General features: G+C 53.1%; 1 protein-coding gene across 1 annotated transcript; it reads left to right on the top strand.

Annotated features, from left to right (window-relative positions):
- The first annotated feature begins 255 nt into the window (after positions 1-255).
- On the top strand, positions 256-16,653 carry MCRIP2 (MAPK regulated corepressor interacting protein 2). The gene is made up of 5 exons (XM_067534058.1): positions 256-804; positions 1,113-1,191; positions 12,365-12,492; positions 13,814-13,915; positions 15,586-16,653. The coding sequence occupies exons 1-5, from the start codon at positions 750-752 to the stop codon at positions 15,654-15,656; spliced, it is 435 nt and encodes a 144-aa protein (XP_067390159.1). The 5' UTR covers positions 256-749; the 3' UTR covers positions 15,657-16,653.
- The last annotated feature ends 461 nt before the right edge of the window (positions 16,654-17,114 follow it).

Genomic DNA, 17,114 nt, shown 5'->3' with positions numbered 1-17,114 from the left:
ATAAGCTTCCATCCTTGCTATCAGAGCCATGCCGGAGGGCCCATTTCAATAACTAAACCTCGAGATACACAGCTTTGTCTGGCTCTGGGCCACCTTGCACACGTGGCCGGGAAATCCCCCATAGCTGAACCTCCTGCCTTTGGTGGCTTTTAAGATTATTTGCCTGGACTGTTTTTAATTGCTGTGTGTTAATGTCACACACTACCTGGCTGGCAAAAACTTTTCAGCAGCAGCCTAAGCAGTTTATCTCCAAACAGAAAACAGCTGAGCAACACCAAAGATTTGATTTACCCAGCAAATGCAGAGAGGCCAGAGAGAGAAACCCCAGCCAGATTTCTCCCCCCACGCTGAATGCCCCTATTCGTCTGTCTGGGGCGTTTTGTAGTTGGATAATGAAGCAAAGGAGCCTCCTGTCCTGTCCCTTTAAGAGGCTTGAGGGGCGGGCTGCATCCATGGTGCTGTCTCTCACGGTCTCCCTCTGCCTGTTAAAGGGGAATCACTGCCTGTTCCTGTGCCTGTCCGTCCCCAGCTCTGCGCAGCGAAGTTAAAGTCAAAGGCATCTTGGAAGAGTTTTGCAACAGGCAGATCTGGCTTTGAAAGCTCCGGCCAGCCTCAGCCCTGCCGTGTCTGCTGCTAGCGGCCAGCTCCAGGCAGGAGGAACAAGAGTTTCCCCGCTGCTGCACCATCCACGTTGGGTGCTGGGCGCCCTCTCGCCCTGCCCCACAGTCAGCTGGAGCTGCGCGGGGCACATGATGTACACGATCACCAGGGGACCTAGCAAATTAGCCACGCAGAGAAGGATAGGTAAGGGGGGCGGGCGGCGGAAGGAAGGAAGCCAGATGTGCAGCAGCCGCTTCTCTGCTGACGTCGGTGGGAGCAGCCAGTGGAGGCTGCGCCCCGCTTGGTGCTGCGCGGGGCCAGGACGACTCTGCCCCGCGCCCCGGTGCTGCCGCCTTTGCGCGCCCCCAGCCCAGGCTCCGCTGTTCTCAGCACCACGCTGTCGGGCCGGGCCGGGCCGGGGGCAGCGGAGTCGGGCAGCCCGGGGACAGAGCGCGCTGGTGCCCAGCAGCCGCGGCCGGGAGCCCCGCGCTGACTCCGGTGTCTCCCCGCAGGCCCCACGCAGCAGGTGGAGAGCAAGGCGGCGGATCTGAAGTGCCGGCAGCCGCCGCACAGCGCCTCGCTTCTGTCAAGGTGAGCGAGCCCCTCCCCCCCCCGTGGTCCCCCTCGGCCCGCCACGTGCGCGGGAGCCGCCCCCCGGCCCGGGACCCAGCTCGCGCTCCGGGGTCCGGCTGCAGCCCGGGGGTGCCCAAGTGTGGGGCGCGGCAGCCCGGCCGGGTGCAGCGGTGACCTTGTGCAGAGGTTACCCGGCTCGTCCTTGCCAGTTGCCACATGGCTCCGGGGAGGGCGGGGAAGCAGCAGGCGTGGAGGCGAGCTGGGGACTCCGGAACCAGCCGAGGGGTTCCCCAGCCCAGGCCGGCAAAGGCCGGGGCGGGATTCAGGCTGGGGCAGGGCTCGCTGAGCCGGGAGGCTGAAACTGGGGAATAGGGGGCGAGTGCATGGAGCTGGGGGGCGGGGCAGGGGGCACAGAGCGTGGGGGGCGGAGCTTGGCGCTCTTAGCCCAAGGGGTGCCAGCCAGATGAGGAGCACTGGCAGCCCCCCTTCGTTGCTGCCCAGATGTTGGCCTTTGCCCAATTTCCCGCACACATGCTCCCACAGGGGAGGGGCAGGGTGTACCAAAGTTCAGCCATGGGATGCCCTGAAGCTGGGCCAGCTGCTCCCAGGGTCTCCACAAAACCCAGTACCTGTCCTTCTCCTGCTGCCCGTCTCAGGGGAGGAACGATGCTAGGCCATGGCCCAAAATCACCCCCCCTCCATGGTGCTCTGAACCTACCTATGGATATTGGGGCCACAAGATGTGGGACCAAGGAGGATATGCAGGGCCCGAAACTGCATTTCTCTGTGCGTGTGTCAGGGGATGGGGCGGGCGGAAGGCCTGAAATCCTGGCCCCAGTTAAATCAATGGCAAAACCAGTGTTTAAAGTGGTCTGAAAAAAGTGTGTGGGTGTCTATCCTAATCTGGGGTCAGCAGCTTTGGTAAGACAACGCTTGAAGTGCACACCTCAGGGACCCACAGGATTTAAAAAAAAAAAATTCTGGATCTGTGAACTTGCAACCCCCACTCCCCACTTTAAGCACTGGACAAAACTCCCATTGAGGTAACTGGGGCCAGGATGTCACCCAGGGGCTCAGTCCCAGGGAGGGGGGGACCTCTTCAGAAACTTTTGTGCTTGAGCATGTGCGGAGCGGGGAATCACCAAATGCGGAGGTCATTTTGGAAGCTCATGGCCTGGCTCAGATGAGCCATTACAGGATCCGGTCCATAACCCATGAGTGTGGTCCCCCCCCCCCCCCCCCAGTGCAGCCTGTCTGTTTCTGCCCCCCAGCTTCCTTCTGATTGAAACATAACTCAGCCGGGAGAGCTTTCGCTTACAGGCCATGGGAACTGCAGATTTAAGCAGATGGTTCTGAGCTCTTTACAGCTTGGCTCGGAGGATCCACCCATGGTGGAGATGTAGAGACCCTCCCCAATCTCTCAGACTCCCCCTCCCCACACAGCCCAATCTGCTCTTTTCCAGATAGTGCAGCCAGAAGATAAGGAATTAAACCCTCTTGGTGGGGATGAAGACAAGAATGGCCAGCCCTCAGATATGCAGTGGCCTAGGCAAGGGTAATGAAGGTGCATATCTGGCTAGGACACTTGGTTGAACAGCCCCCGCCCCTCATGCTCAGCCCAACCTCCTGCCTGCAGTAGAAAATACTACATAGTTTCCCAACCCACGTGAGGGGACAGGAAAGGCCAGAGCACGTGCCGCTCTGATGACATAGCCAGAAATTCAGGCTGAAGGTGGGGAGGCGGTGCAGAGGGCCAGAGGCAGTTGAGCAGGTGGACTGCAGTAGCTAAGTCACAGTCACTGCCTGTGTCCAAGCCTGTCTGTTCTCCACTTCAGGGGAAAACAGCCAAGGGCAGAGTGGTATCCCACCTTAGCTGTATGCATGGCCCCCAATTCCACGGTCGGATCCACCTGGCTGGACCTTTGCACCCATGTGGAGCCCTGTGGAAGTCAGCATGGCTCTGTGAAGGCACAATGGTTCAGCTGCATGGATCTGAATCGCTGCAGGACTGGGTCATGCTCCTAACAGTTCCCCGGATTCTGCTGTGGCTGCTGTGCTGGGCAGTGAACTGCACTGCTGCTTCAGCACCCCCTACGGGATCACCCACCTGTACAGGCTGGGGTACGTGAATGCATGAACCCTTCTATGCGGGGAATTACCAGCTGTGAAAGGTGCACAGAACTGGGGGAAAGTAAACTTATTTTACTCTAAACTTATTGCACCTAGAGGACCTTCTCAGCACCTGTTTGCTATGGGGCCTCCCTCTCACCCCTCCAACCCATCCACCTGGCCCTTTTCTTCCTAATATCTCTCCAGAACAGACTCCCTCATCAGATCACTCCAAATTCCACACACCAAAAATACAATAAGAAAACCTTAGAGTTGCACAGCTAAGCACTCAAAATTCAGGATATTGCAACATTACTATTGTACACACAGCCTTAACTCTGCCCTGTTGTTGGTAAGCATTACTATACTGTGTTTTGATTACATGATCACATGGTATTTGTCACACAATGAACAACTGAAAACGGACCATATTTCTGTTTACAAACAGCAGAACTATACATTTGCATGTGGCAGGTGTTTAAGGTTGCTGTAAAAGTTCTTAGGAAATAACCCCTATTCAACACAGATTTCTAGTGACTTTGGAGCCATCAGATCTTCTATTCTTTAGCTGCCAATGAAACATAACTAAGAGCAATGGGGGGAAGTTTCACTTAAAGGCCATGGGAACAGCAGAGTTTGTGTGTGCAGATGTCTCCAAACAGTACTTGGTAGATTAGTTTCTATATTATACTAAGATGATAAAATCAGTTTCTCTGCTTATCAATTCTCTGTTGTGGGGGGAACCTACATTTTCATGATGGGATGTATAGAGGGGGACCCTGGCAGATAGTATTGTCTGCTTTGGGCTATTCCTTACTAGAAAGATTATCTAGTGGATACTTCCTCTCCCAATCACCTAGTTCCCTCTGTCTTCCCATTCACAATCCCATAACACCACTGTAGTAATTTACCTGCATAAAAAAGTAACATTAGGGAAGGCGGTGGTGTGCAGCATAGCAGTTAGAAACAGGGAGAAAATAGCACCATGAGATCAACCAGTTCTCCATAAGCCAGGCATAAGTGCTCTGCAGCCCACAGCTTGGGAATGACTGGTCTGTTTGTTTCTGTTCTTCCACCCTATGGGTAATAGATATAATTCTATCTAGGGGATTGTAATCTAGGAGATAATTTTTAGTTGTTGAGCAGGGTCACTATAATACACTTAATAGAAAAAAGTCCAGCTTTGGAACACATTTAGGCATTGCACTGCTAGGATATCAGCAGAAGACTACCAAACTTGTTTGCAAAGCATTTTAACCAATAGAGTTGCAGTATGCAAAAAAAAAAAAAAAAGAGCTGCTGCCATGCTCCTCTATCCGGGTGGAAAGTGCCCCTAATTCCCACTAAAATCAACAGCTGTTGATTGCACCTGAGCACCTTGCAGGATTGGCCATTTATTCCTATACTGTCTAATCCAAAACTCATTGAAATCAGTGGAAGGAGCTATAATAATCCTCTGCAATAATTCTTTCCAGTCAAGGACCTCAGCTGAGCACGGACCTGGTGAATTCAGCCTCCTAAAATACATATTTTGGCAGTGACAAAAAACCAGCCTGTATTAGTACTGAATGCCAATTGAGACAGATGCAAACCTTTGATCAGCTTTGCAAGGCTTTTGTTATCCAATATTTATTATTGCTACCTTCTGGTGAATGAAACTGCTTTGGGTTTTGCTCATGTGGCTTCAGTGGAAGTAGATTTTTCTTGGATTTCACCACTTACAAAATATTATTTACCATAGAACCTATTAAACAAACAGCAGCCTTATTACCCATGAAAGGCTGTTTCTTGTTATGACAAGACTTCAGTTTAACTCATATCCACAAAATTCTCCCATCAAGATGACCTGTGCTTGTGCCTTTTGGGTTTGCTTCTTTATGGTATAAAATGGAGATCTGCAAGGATGTGATATTTGTTATTCAGAAATGTCAGGAATGTCAATCTTGCTGTTCTTGCTGGAGAACTCCTTGGATGACAAACAACTGTGGCTTGGGAGTTTCTCTGCTCTTAACTGAAAGGGCTGGAAGTGCTGAATAGGAGTTAAAACCAGAAACAGAGGTTTATGTAGTCTTCCCTTCTCTATAGCTCAGTTTTCATTACTTTGCTACTTTCAATGTCACAATCCTAGTAGATCTCTAGTTATCCATAGAATCGCCAAGGGCAGAGAAAACTTCAGTGTCTAATGTGAATGTCATGCGGGGAGCTCCTAAAAATCCCAATACATCTTTCTGGCAGTTTTTCTCCATCCTCAAGATGCAAACAAGAAAAGATGTCCTGCCCAAGCTCCATTTTCTCCTGTTGCCTTTCACACATTAAACAATATGATGGTTAAACATTTACCACCTTGAAAATTCCAAGTCACTTATTTACCATCCTGGCCTTTAACATTCCCACCGTGGTGACTGTTATACGGAATAAAATTTCCCTTTGACATTCTGAGGGCCTGCCTTGCTGGACCATGTGACATTGCTTAGGTAGTGTTATTGCACTGCAGATTCATCAAGGCAAGAAAATGACTCCCAGGAGTAGACAATGGACCCAAGAATAGATTGGCAGGATTTCATGTCTCAAGCGCTTGGCAGGACTGATGGTCTCAAATGGTGGCAGAGCATGGCAGGGCCTTCAGGTCACTAGCTGAGACCTTGTGTACGCTGGAATTTCTAGACTCAGGGAGAACTATGAGAACTGGTTGAAAATTGGAATTTCTGCCCCATCAGAAATTCTGATATTTCAACATTTGTTTTTGCCCCCAGTTGGGGTGAAAAAAAAGAAATATGTTGATTTTTCCCAGAACAGCAAATTCTGAAAAGTTTAATTTCAAAACGGTTCATGTAAATGTTTCTGTTTTCACACTCCAAATCCAAATGGTTTGATTTGTTTGCATGCCTTGTGATCTATTCTCTTCTATGGGGCTGGGATCATGAACTCATGGTCCCCCCCATTGGTTCAGAGGAGCACCCACAGTGCATCATGGGAGATGTAGTCCAGCCAGAGATGCCATTCAATAGAGAAGAATGGTGGCATGAAGCATCCAAAGTACACTATGGGAGCTCAAGCAGACAGAGATTAATACTAAACTGACCAAAAAAATTGATTCTGTTCAACAGACTGAAATGTTTCAATCTGGGTTGACCCGGCCTGACACACAATATTTCATTTCTATTTTCCTGACAGAAAATTGAAAAATTTAGTTAAAATAAAAAATTTGTTTTGGTGGAAACCACATTTTCCATCCAATTCAACAGATAAGTCCCAGTTAATTCGAGTAGCTACACCAGTTCAGACTCTTCTTGCACACTTGGTGCATTTGTGTCAAGTGTGATCTACACTGATGTAGGTACTCCAGTGTCAAACATCTTACCAGCAAGTTAAGAAAGTATGGGTTGGATGAATGGACTATAAAATGGATCGAGAACTGGCTAGAGCATAGGGCTCAACGAGTAGTGATCAATGGCTCCATGTCTAGCTGGCAGCCGGTCACAAGTGGAGTGCCCCAGGGGTTGGTCCTGGGGCCGGTTTTGTTCAACATCTTCATTAATGATCTGGAGGATGGGGTAGATTGCACTCTCAGCAAGTTTGCAGATAACACTAAGCTAGGGGGAGTGGTAGATGCCCTGGAAGGTAGGGATAGGATACAGAAGGACCTAAATAAACTGGAGGATTGGGTCAAAAGAAATCTGATGAGGTTCAACAAGGACAAGTGCAGAGTCCTGCACTTAGGACGGAAGAATCCGATGCACAGCTACAGACTGGGGACCGACGAGCTAGGCTGCAGTTCTGCAGAAAAGGACTTGGGGGTTACAGTGGATAAAAAGCTGGATATGAGCCAGCAGTGTGCCCTGGTTGTCAAGAAGGCTAATAGCATATTGGGCTGCATTAGAAGGAGCATTGCCAGCAGATCGCGGGAAGTGATCATTCCCCTCTATTTGGCATTGGGGAGGCCGCATTTGGAGTATTGTGTCCAGTTTTGGGCCCCCCACTACAAAAAGGATGTGGACAAGTTGGAGAGAGTCCAGCGGAGGGCAACAAAAATGATTAGGGGGCTGGAGCACAGGACTTATGAGGAGAGGCTGAGGGAACTAGGCTTGTTTAGTCTGCAAAAGAGAAGAATGAGGGGGGATTTGATAGCAGCCTTTAACTACCTGAAAGAGGGTTCCAGGGAGGATGGAGCTAGGCTGTTCTCAGTGGTGGCAGACGACAGAACAAGGAGCAACAGTCCCAAGTTGCAGGGGGGGAGGTCTAGGTTGGACATTAGGAAAAAGTTTTTCACTAGGAGGGTGGCGAAGCACTGGAATGGGTTACCTAGGGAGGTGGTGGAATCTCCATCTTTAGAGATTTTTAAGCTGTGGCTTGACAAAACCCTCGCTGGGATTATTTAACTGAGGTTAGTCCTGCTTTGAGCAGAGGGTTGGACTAGATGACCTCCTGAGGTCCCTTCCAATTCTATGATTCTACCCCAGGCTCCATGGGAAAAATAGCATGTGGTCATGTAATTCAAGATTGTACCATAATACATATGCACAGAGGAGCCAAATTAAGGTTGCATGGGCAACCTTATGTAACCCCCTTCTATGTCTGGGTTACTTGGGAGCCGGCAACACTCACTGGTGTGCACGGGCGCTAAGGTTGTTAACAACAAAGGAGATCCTGAGTATCCCAGCGGTGATGTAGAATAGGTGGGAATCCTCTATCCACCCCCCTGCTGCAGTCCCTTTACTTTTAAAGGAATTTAAACTTGGCGGTGCCTCCACCTGGCTGGCCCCTGCACACGCTTAATAGCGGGCCTTGGGAGCTTCCAGGACTAAACCTAGTCTGATAATAATAATAATAATAATAATAATAATCTGAGACAGGTATAACAACAATTGCACTTATGCAAACTAAACATCCAATATACTTAAATTAGAGTTAACACAACTTTACTTAACAAATTAAAGACATATAGCATAACAGACTGAAATTAAACATCACTATTATATTAAATCCACAGGGCAGCTGAATAAATCAATTAATAAAAATAGTATAAAAACAAATGAAACTTGTTGAAACTTCCATTTACACTGCCACTGTGTACCCCACCTGCAGAGTGTACACTCCCCAAGAGTTCAGAGCCCTAACCCCTTGCTTGCGTGGGCGCGCTTGAAGATCTGAAGCAGACAGCACTCTGTGGGTTCGGTGTTCAGTTCAGCTCAGTTGTCCCGCTGGAGGTTTGGAGCTGGCCCAACCAAAGGTCTGCAGTCCTGGCCCTGCTTGAAAGGATTCTCCCTCTGCCTCTTCTCAGGCCCAGTGAAAGTTTCTGTGCAGTGCCCCTTCCCTTACACGCCCTGCCCCAAACAACAGGGGGGGTGGCACTCACACTACCTCCACTGCAGGCCCACCTCAGGCAGCTCTAGGCTCAGTCCCTGTCCTGGCTTGGGCAATGCCAGCAACCTCCGAAGCTCCCTGCTCGAACAGGCTCCAGCAGGCTCTCGCCGCAGCTTTGGGACCCCAGCAGCAGTCAGCAGGCAGCAGCAGCTTTGGGACTCCAGCAGCAGTCAGCAGGCAGCAGCAGGCAGCCAGCAGCTTCCAGCCTCAGCTGCACTCCACCCTAGCACCAAAATGGAGTCCCCCACATGCTATTCCCTGTCTCTCTGGAAGGGGAAGAGTCTCTCCCCTCTTCCCCAAGGCATCATGGGAGTTGTAGTTTCCCAGGCTCTTCCCAACTGTAAACTCCCAATCAAGTTCCAAGGCCCCTGAAGTACAGGGTGCCTACACTTAATTCTGGCATGTTCTATCTTCTCAATGTGTAACTTTGCAACCGTAATGTTCTTGTAACATAGCATGTTTGTGTGTAATTTCCTAGGTTTACAAAAAAATCAAACTGAAACCCCCTCAGAAATTCCCTCAAGTTGTGTCACATTTACTCCTATGTGGTTCATCAGCAGGGTTGGACCCTTTAGATCTACTGCACAGACCTCTGCCGCTGAGCTAGTGAGGTAACTGATAGCAGTAGTAGGTTGTTATAATCGATGTGGGTCCAGCACTAAAGAGGTATGGGACACATTGCCAAGGGGTCTCACAGCTGTTGGCCCACAGCATAGGAAATGAGAGATCAGGAACCATGGGTTCCATTCCAGGGTTTGGAGGGGAGTGTGCTTTAGGGGGCACAGGCTCTTCTGCCTATTCCCCCTAACCCACCTTTTTGTCCAAGTCCCACTCCTCAGGCTTCTCACCCCAGTCACCTTGCCCAGCCAGTCTCCATTCCCCAACTCTCAGTTTCTCAGCCGATCTGTCTCTCACCCCACCCCAGCTGCTAGTCACTGCTCTCCCCCACCCACGTTCCTCATCCCCATTGGATCCTAGTCCCAGTCGCCCCCCCTCAGCTTCTCATCCACTCTCAGTATTCTCCATACCACCTAGTTCTTTGTCTCAGTCTCTGCCCCTGCACTCCAGCCCCTTATAAGATCTGTCTCCCCACCTTCGCCCCTTCTTCCCCTACCCCACCCCATTGGTATGCAATCCCAGTCTCCTATCTCTGTCTCCCCCCAGCCCATCTCCCAATTCTGGGTTCATCTCTAGCCCCAGGTTCTCTCCACCATCCCCAGCCCCTTGCCCTAATCTGCTCCCCACGCCACCCTGCAGGTCTGGCTCTTGTCACTTCTTCATTCAAATCAGACAGCTTCCTCTAGCTGGTTGGGCCCAGCCAGGGATCCTGGCTCCACAGCATGGAGGCCCTGTTCAAGCTTTCCAAAGACAAGGTCACAACATATTTTCCCTTAGCCTCATTACTGGAAACATCTGACCCATTTTGGCTGAAATCTTCCCCCCAAAAAGCAGCTTTGGGCAGATACTCAGCATGGAACATTTCTGCCTAAACAGTGTGACGTTCGGCAAAGTTATGAGCAACTAAAACCAGGTTCTCATAATGGGAAGCGTCAGACAATCTTTCCTCTAGCTGGACTAGGATGTGCCAATGCTCATTTCTAGATCTGTTAGAGCCAGTGGGATCGGGGGCGACCCGCTGCACTGTAGTGAGGGAGGGGGGCTTGGAATACAGTGTGGAGGCAGCCTCTTCTGGGGGCGTGGGGGGGGGGGGGGCAGAGAGGATGTTGGGATTTCTGAAAATCAAGCCAAGCAAGGTAAATTGAAGCTGTTGATGGATGACTTTTTTGGAATAAGCTAATACTGACTGTGCCTGGACCGGTACCTGTGCGAGGCGGTGACTGAGTCCTGTTTCTAGTCCCACATATGGGCCGCATACTCCTGGTTATCCAAAGCCCTATGATGCGAACTGGCACGCTGTCTGAATCCCTTTCCTGTGCCCCAGGGATCTCGTGCTGGGGGACAAGAGAGGCATTTAGATCGTGCAGTTTCGGGTAACAGAGCAGAGCTCCCCAGCCAGGACTGTGAGGCAGAGGAGGCCCTGGCTGCGGCCAGTGCACTACTGAGTGGCTGAATGTCTCCTGCCCTCCTGGTTATCCGCATAAAATCCACACCCCCCGCTATTTGGATAAGCGGCAGCATGTAGTATTTCCTACCCCTCTCCATGCCCAGCCCCAGAAGTGGGATAGGAAGGGCTTGCTTGTCCCCATCTGTATCAGTCTGGCCCTGTCCAGCTCCCTCCCCCCACCCCTGACCCCGTGCGAAGGGGTGCCGTGCCTCCATCACGTAGTGTCTCGCTGGGCTAATGGCTCACGCGTCATGCACAGGGCCAGCCCATGCTTCTTAGAGGCACAGCTTAGATGCTTCCCTGATGGGCATTCTGCAAAGCAGACGGACAGCTATTAAACTGAACAGTGGGTCCTGGGGCCTGTGTCCCAAAATCACGGAGGGATTTTTAATGTGGATTCGTCCTTGGGCAGCAGAACTGACCAGCCCTGGGGCCATTTGAGCAATGCTTTCTGCCTTTGGGACTTTTCTAGACCTGTGATGGCCCCCCCCCCCACCTTACACTCACAGCCTTCCCCGTGTGTGTTGGTTCAGTTATTGCGCTGCTGGTTGGTGCTGGAGCAGGGAGTCTGCAAAGATGCATGTGGGTCATTCCCAGCAATCAGCAGCTCTGTGGCTTTTCCAGTTCTGGGGGCAGGACGATGCAAAGATCCTTGGATTGCTGAAGTCAGAGCCTTTAATGCTGCCCACTGAAGTGACTGAGAACTTTAGAAAGCTGCTGACTATTTCAGGGGTGGGAGAAATGGCCTTATCTTCCCCACAGGCAGATTCCCCCCCCCAATCCATTGATGGTTATGCTGCCTGCCCCAGTTCATAGCAAGACCCCCCAGCATCTTTTTGTTCTGCGTTTGTATAGCACCTAGCACAGTGGAGGTCCTGGTTCATAACTTTCCCTCCAGACCTGAGTACAAATATTTAATAATCATCAGAAGGAAGCTGGAAGTTGGCAATTGTGGGATTTCACTTCCTGGCCCAGGAAAGCCAAGGAAAAATGAGGCACCTGCTGAAATGCCGCTGGCTCTGCTGACTTTGCCAACGCTGCCGCTCAGATGACGAATGCAACATTTTCCTTCCCAGTGAAAACTCATATTGCAGTGACTATGTGGGGGGGGGCAGTGCCCGCTGCCGAAACCCTGCCGCCGAAAACCTTGCCGCCGTTTGTCCCTTTTCGGCGGCGGGGGGACTTCGGCGGTGGGCACTGCCCCCCGCCCCCCACGGAACCCCGCTGCCGCCGTGAAACCGCGCCGCCGCCGAATTCTCCCTCGCCGCCAGGGCCACCATCAGGCCCTTGACCTAAAACAGGTTCCCCACCCCTGATTTAGAGCAACAGGTTGTTAGTTAAAGAAACCAAATTGCAAATGTCAGTCACCGGGAGTGTGCATAACGGGGGCATGGGCCAACCCAATAACCGGCGGGGGGAGGAGAGCTCCTCCGGCCCCTGGGGCCCTGGGCAGGGGCACAGAAAGTGCCCCTCCAAAAGCAGTGGAATTTAAATTCCTGCACACGGCCCTGTCAGTCATTGTCTCATAACCTCACGGTATTGATATCTCAGCAATGCCTAGCAATACCCGAACTTGAGGCCCCATTGCGCTAGGTGCTGTACAGATAAAAGCCTTTTGGCCTCTGATTTTCTCTGATTTCTTTGCCTCAATAGCCCGACCCCAAAACTCGTGTTCAACAGAGTGAACGGCAAAAGGCCCCAAGTGACCCCACAGATCACGTCATCCACAGAGGAAAGCTACACGCTGGCCCACGAGGAGAACGTCCGCTTTGTCTATGAAGGTAAGAGGGCCTGCCCATAGGCAGGGTCTAGCTAGCTCACAGAGAGAGAGAGAAAGGCATCCCCTCTAAATCCCAGCCTCCTAGAGGTGTCTCTGTGCCGGGGGGCGGGGGCTATACCATAGCTGAGAGGATGCAGGGATGGCTCGGTGCCGGGGGTGCTCTGGTGCTTACCTGTGGCAAGGATCCTGCTGTGTGAATTAGCCCTTCCCTCACTCCCCAAGAAATCTGTCACCGCTGTGACATCCCGGTGCCTGCTCACTTGGGGATGTGGCTTGGAGGTTCCTGCGATCCAAATGTCCTGAAGTCAGCGTCTCCTTTCCTCGGTGGCTTGCACAGACTCCGGGTGGGAATTTGGGGGGCAGGGTGGTTAATCAGCTGAACACGGGTTTCTAGTGCAACGCTATGGCTCAAAGGGCTAATGTGATCCTGGGAGACCTAAGCCGGGGAATCTCGGGTAGGAGCAGAGAGGTGATTTTACCTCTGGCTCTGGCATGACCACTGCTGGAATCCTGTGTTCAGTTCCGGTGCCCGCAATTGAAGAAGGATGTTAAAATGGAGAGGGTTCAGAGAAGAGCCAGAAGAATGATTAAAGGATTAGACAACCTGCCTTACAGTGATGGATTGAGATCCCGGAGTCTAGTTAGCTGGACAAAAGGAAGGTTAAGGGGTGACGATCACAGTCTGTAAGCACCTTCAGGGGGAACAAATACTTGAGAATGGGCTCATCTATTTAGCAGACCAAGGTCCAAACACAATCCAATGGCTGGAAGTTGAAGCCAGACACATTCAGACCAGAAAGGTGGTCAATGTGTTTAGCAGTGAGGGTAACTGACCCTTGGACTAGTTTATCAAGGGTTGTGGTGGATTCTCCAGCACTGGCTGGTTTTCAATCCAGATTGGACGTGTTTCTGACAGATCTGCTGCAGAGATGGTTTGGGGCCTGGGTCACACAGCAGTTTAGCCTCCATGGGCACAGTGCTAGCCTTGGACACTGAATCTTTGTGTGGTTCACAGCTGGTAGTGCTCGGGAATGGATTCTGCCTGCCCAGCCCAATGGGCAGTTCCATTTGTAAGGCTGGCATCAGCTGTGCCAGAGCAGCCTCATGAGGTCTCCTCTCATGGGGCCTGAGCCTACAGCCTTGGGGCAGCATCTTCTAGACCTGGGCAGAGGTCGTGGGAGGGGGGCTGGGGAAAGTGGGAACCCAACGTAGAGCAGTGCCTGTGCTGGACCAGTCAGAACGTAGGCTCCTAGTTGGCCCCCTTGTTTGCTGGCAGCTGCCCCCAAGGATTTGCCTGGCTCTCACCTTCGCTCTCCCTCCAGCCTGGCAGCAGGTAGAACAGCAGCTGGATGACAGCCAGCAAGGAGAGGGCAGGTGTGGCCCGGTGCAATATGCCGAGAAAACTCCCAACCCTGCATTGACAAGTAAGTGTCCAGGACCCTCGTCCAGGGGGCAGCGCTCAGCACAGCACGGGATGCGTGCCGGAGAGGAGGCATGATGGCTGCTGATGGACCAGGCTGACTTCCAAGAGAACAGCATGGCCCTAGCTTTTTACTGGGGTGACCCATAAGCTGCATTTGGGCTTCTTGGGGACCTACCATCATCCCTGCTCCCCCCTCCCCAGCCCCCTGCTATCGCCTCTCCATCCCAGCCCCCAAACCGCCTGCCTGGCTCCCCACAGCGCTCTCAGCCAGCCCCTCTCCCTCTCGCTGGGTCCAGTTGCTTCCTCCAGGCTCCCCAGGCTGCAGGGGCTCCTGCTCAGGGAGGTGAGAGCGTGTTGGGGACCCCCGGGGCACACACTCTGGTCAAGGCCCCCCAAATGTGTTGCCCTTGGCTCTGAGCTCCCTGCAAAGCAATTCCACTGTGGGGCCAGTAGGTGGCGCAAGGACATTGTGGCCCCGCTTCTGTGGAGTTGGTCTCTGAAATGAAAGGAGTTGGAAAGGCCTTGAGCCAGTGCACAGGGGATCTCAAAGGGCCTGGTAACAGGGGCCCAGCTGGCAGGGTCTGCAGCTGCGCCCCCCAGTGGTGTAGGAGGGAGGGGCCACAGAACTAATGAGGCTGGGGCATGTTGACAGTGAAGTAAGTGCGTGTCCTGGTGTATAGGGAGCTGCAGGCCAGGACAAAGGAGCGCTGTCAGAGCCCGGGGCTGGAGTAGCAGGAGGGCTGCAAGTCCAGATAGAGGGGCTGTGGGCCCAGCATAGTTCTGCCAAAGTCTGGGGGCCGGGAAGGGGATTCAGAGAAATTGGCTGTTGCCTTACACATCCGCCTGGTTGAATAGGTCTTGTCAGTTCCGGCCCCACTGCAACCTCCCAGGCCAGGAGCCAGACTCCCGTCAGCGGGGCCAGGAGCGCCCTTCTTTGTTTTTTCTGAAAAAATGTCACTTCTTCCAACAGACCAGCCTTTGGGGACTGGGAGAAGGGAGCCCCCAGCTTGTTCCCCGAGCACAGGCCCCCTCCCTGCCCCCCAGACCCCTATCCCACTGGGGGATTGCCTCAGTTCTGTCTCAGGGGAAGAGCGCCCACTACTGAAGCACCAGCACTGTATTACTCTGAGTGTCCCATGAGCATCATCCACTGAGTCCCTGGGGAAGCTGTTTGCCAGGAAACCCAGCGGGTGAGGTCAGAGTCCTACGGGGATCACCCTCCTCTCCTCCAGAACTGACTGCTCCAAGCTTGCCATGCCTGGCTGCCCAGCCCCAGGGCTCCAGGGAACAAAGGCTTCCTCTTTCTTAGCGACACAAGAAGACCTTTGATCAGCCGTGCGAAGAGGAGAACAGGCTGGGGGGGGGGGTGTCGCTGTAGCGTCCTTCATACTCCTAGCAGCCCAGAGAAAGTATGGGGGGAGCAAAGATACAGGCAGCAGCTGTGGTTGAAAGAAGGGGAGGTGCACTAAGGCACTCCGATTATTACCTCCTTAGTTCAAACAGGGGCATGGTGAAAGGCCAGGTGAAAATGGACAGGGAGCCTTTTGCCTGCAATCCACCGTCAGCCCCTGGTGGCGGATGGGGAATTGCCATATGCCAACGTGAGCACTGTAAAACTGTGCTGCCTAGCCCCCATGCAGCCTGTCCTAGTCTCTTCTTTCTCTCTTTCAGATTTCGTACCGATTGACCTGGAGCAGTGGTGGGGGGAGCAGTTTCTAGCCAAAATTAAAAACTGCTCATAAAAAACCCAACCCCAAAATACGGTGTAAAAAAATTAAGTTAAAGAAATAAAATTGTTAAAATGCTCCCAGCGAAGACACCGGAAACAGACCACAGCTCCGCTATGCCGACGGCAGGCCAGCAGCTCATGGCCCCGGCTGGGATTCCTTAAGTGCCAGTGTTCAGACACTTGAAACTCCTGCAGACTCAGGGTCCCGGAGACACCGCTGCGGCAGAGGTGGTGGGGAGAGGCTTGCGACCCGCCCCCCACATCATCCGTCTCTCTCTCTCTCTGTCCACCCCTGAGTCGTAGCCCCACGGGAAGAGAATAGTTATCTGTAGTCAGGACCTTGTTACAATAAAGAGCTGAAACTGCCAGTGGATGGAAGCTTGCTCTGCTGCGGGGCTTTATTTGCAGGCTCCAGGCTGTCCCAGGATGGGCAAGAGACAACCAGGCCTAGTGCAGCCAGCTGCTGCCATGCCCTCTGCCAGGCAGGTGGCACGACCCATGTGACTCTGCCTTTTCCTCTGCGGAGAGGGACCTGTGCAGGCATGCTGGGGCGGGGTGGGCCTTCTGGCTCAGAATATTTGGGTGCTGAGCCCCACCATTGCAGCTGGGAGTTTAACTGCAGCTGGCTTCCTCTGGCTGGCAGCTCTGTAAATGGCTCCCCCGTGGGGAGGAGCAGGAGGTGCCCAGGCCTGGCTGTGGGAGTGTTTGGTACACACCGTATAGGGGAACGTCTGCTCCCCGGCATATTCCCTGCTGCTGTGACCCCTGGGCTGTGCATCGGGCTCCTGCCCAGCCCTGGAGCAGCTTGAACGGGGAACCCTATAGTTGGGGGGGGGGGGGGGGGGGGGGGCGGCGGCGCAGGTCAAAGCACAAAAGAGAATGGGGCTCAGCCTAGACAGCATGCCACTTGGGGCTCACCCAGGCCTCTTCCCCCTCTCCCAGCTAAGCACCCCCACTACACCTCTCACCTCCCTCCCACCATTGCCCCTCCTCCACCTGAACCTGCAAAATCCAGCGACGCAGGGCTTAAACTCTTTGCTCCACGGCCCCAGGCTGCGCCTCATGGCAGCAAGCTGGGCTGCCTGCATCCCCCCCTCGTTCCCCGCTGCACCAGCCAGGCCTGGCCCCTGTGTGATGTGGGGAGGATCTGAGAGGGAAAAAGCAGAGCCAAGGCCTGGCTCTGCCAATTCTGGCTGGGCCACGTGCCTACCCTGTGGCAGCTGAGCCCAGCCCCCAGGCAGCCGGCCCAGGAGGGGCAGAGCGAGATCCCAGCTGAAGGCCAGCGCTGAAGCAGGATTGCAGTGCATGGGCACGGGCCCTGCTTCCCTCTCCATGAGCGAGTAGGAGATGCAACGAGCCCATGGCTGTGCCATGTCCGCCAGCTCCGCAGGCAGAGGCTTTTGGGCCTGGAGCTGGGCTCCATCCAGCTGCTAGAGGCAAGCACGCGATGAGCATATAACACCCTGCATGA

Source organism: Emydura macquarii, unplaced genomic scaffold (assembly GCF_026122565.2).
Source record: "Emydura macquarii macquarii isolate MOO-44397 ecotype Brisbane River unplaced genomic scaffold, CSIRO-AGI_Emac_v2 contig_3374, whole genome shotgun sequence".
NCBI classification, from domain to species: domain Eukaryota; kingdom Metazoa; phylum Chordata; order Testudines; family Chelidae; genus Emydura; species Emydura macquarii.
The sequence above is the reverse complement of the archived record's forward strand: the minus strand, read 5'-3'. Positions and strand labels throughout refer to the sequence as shown.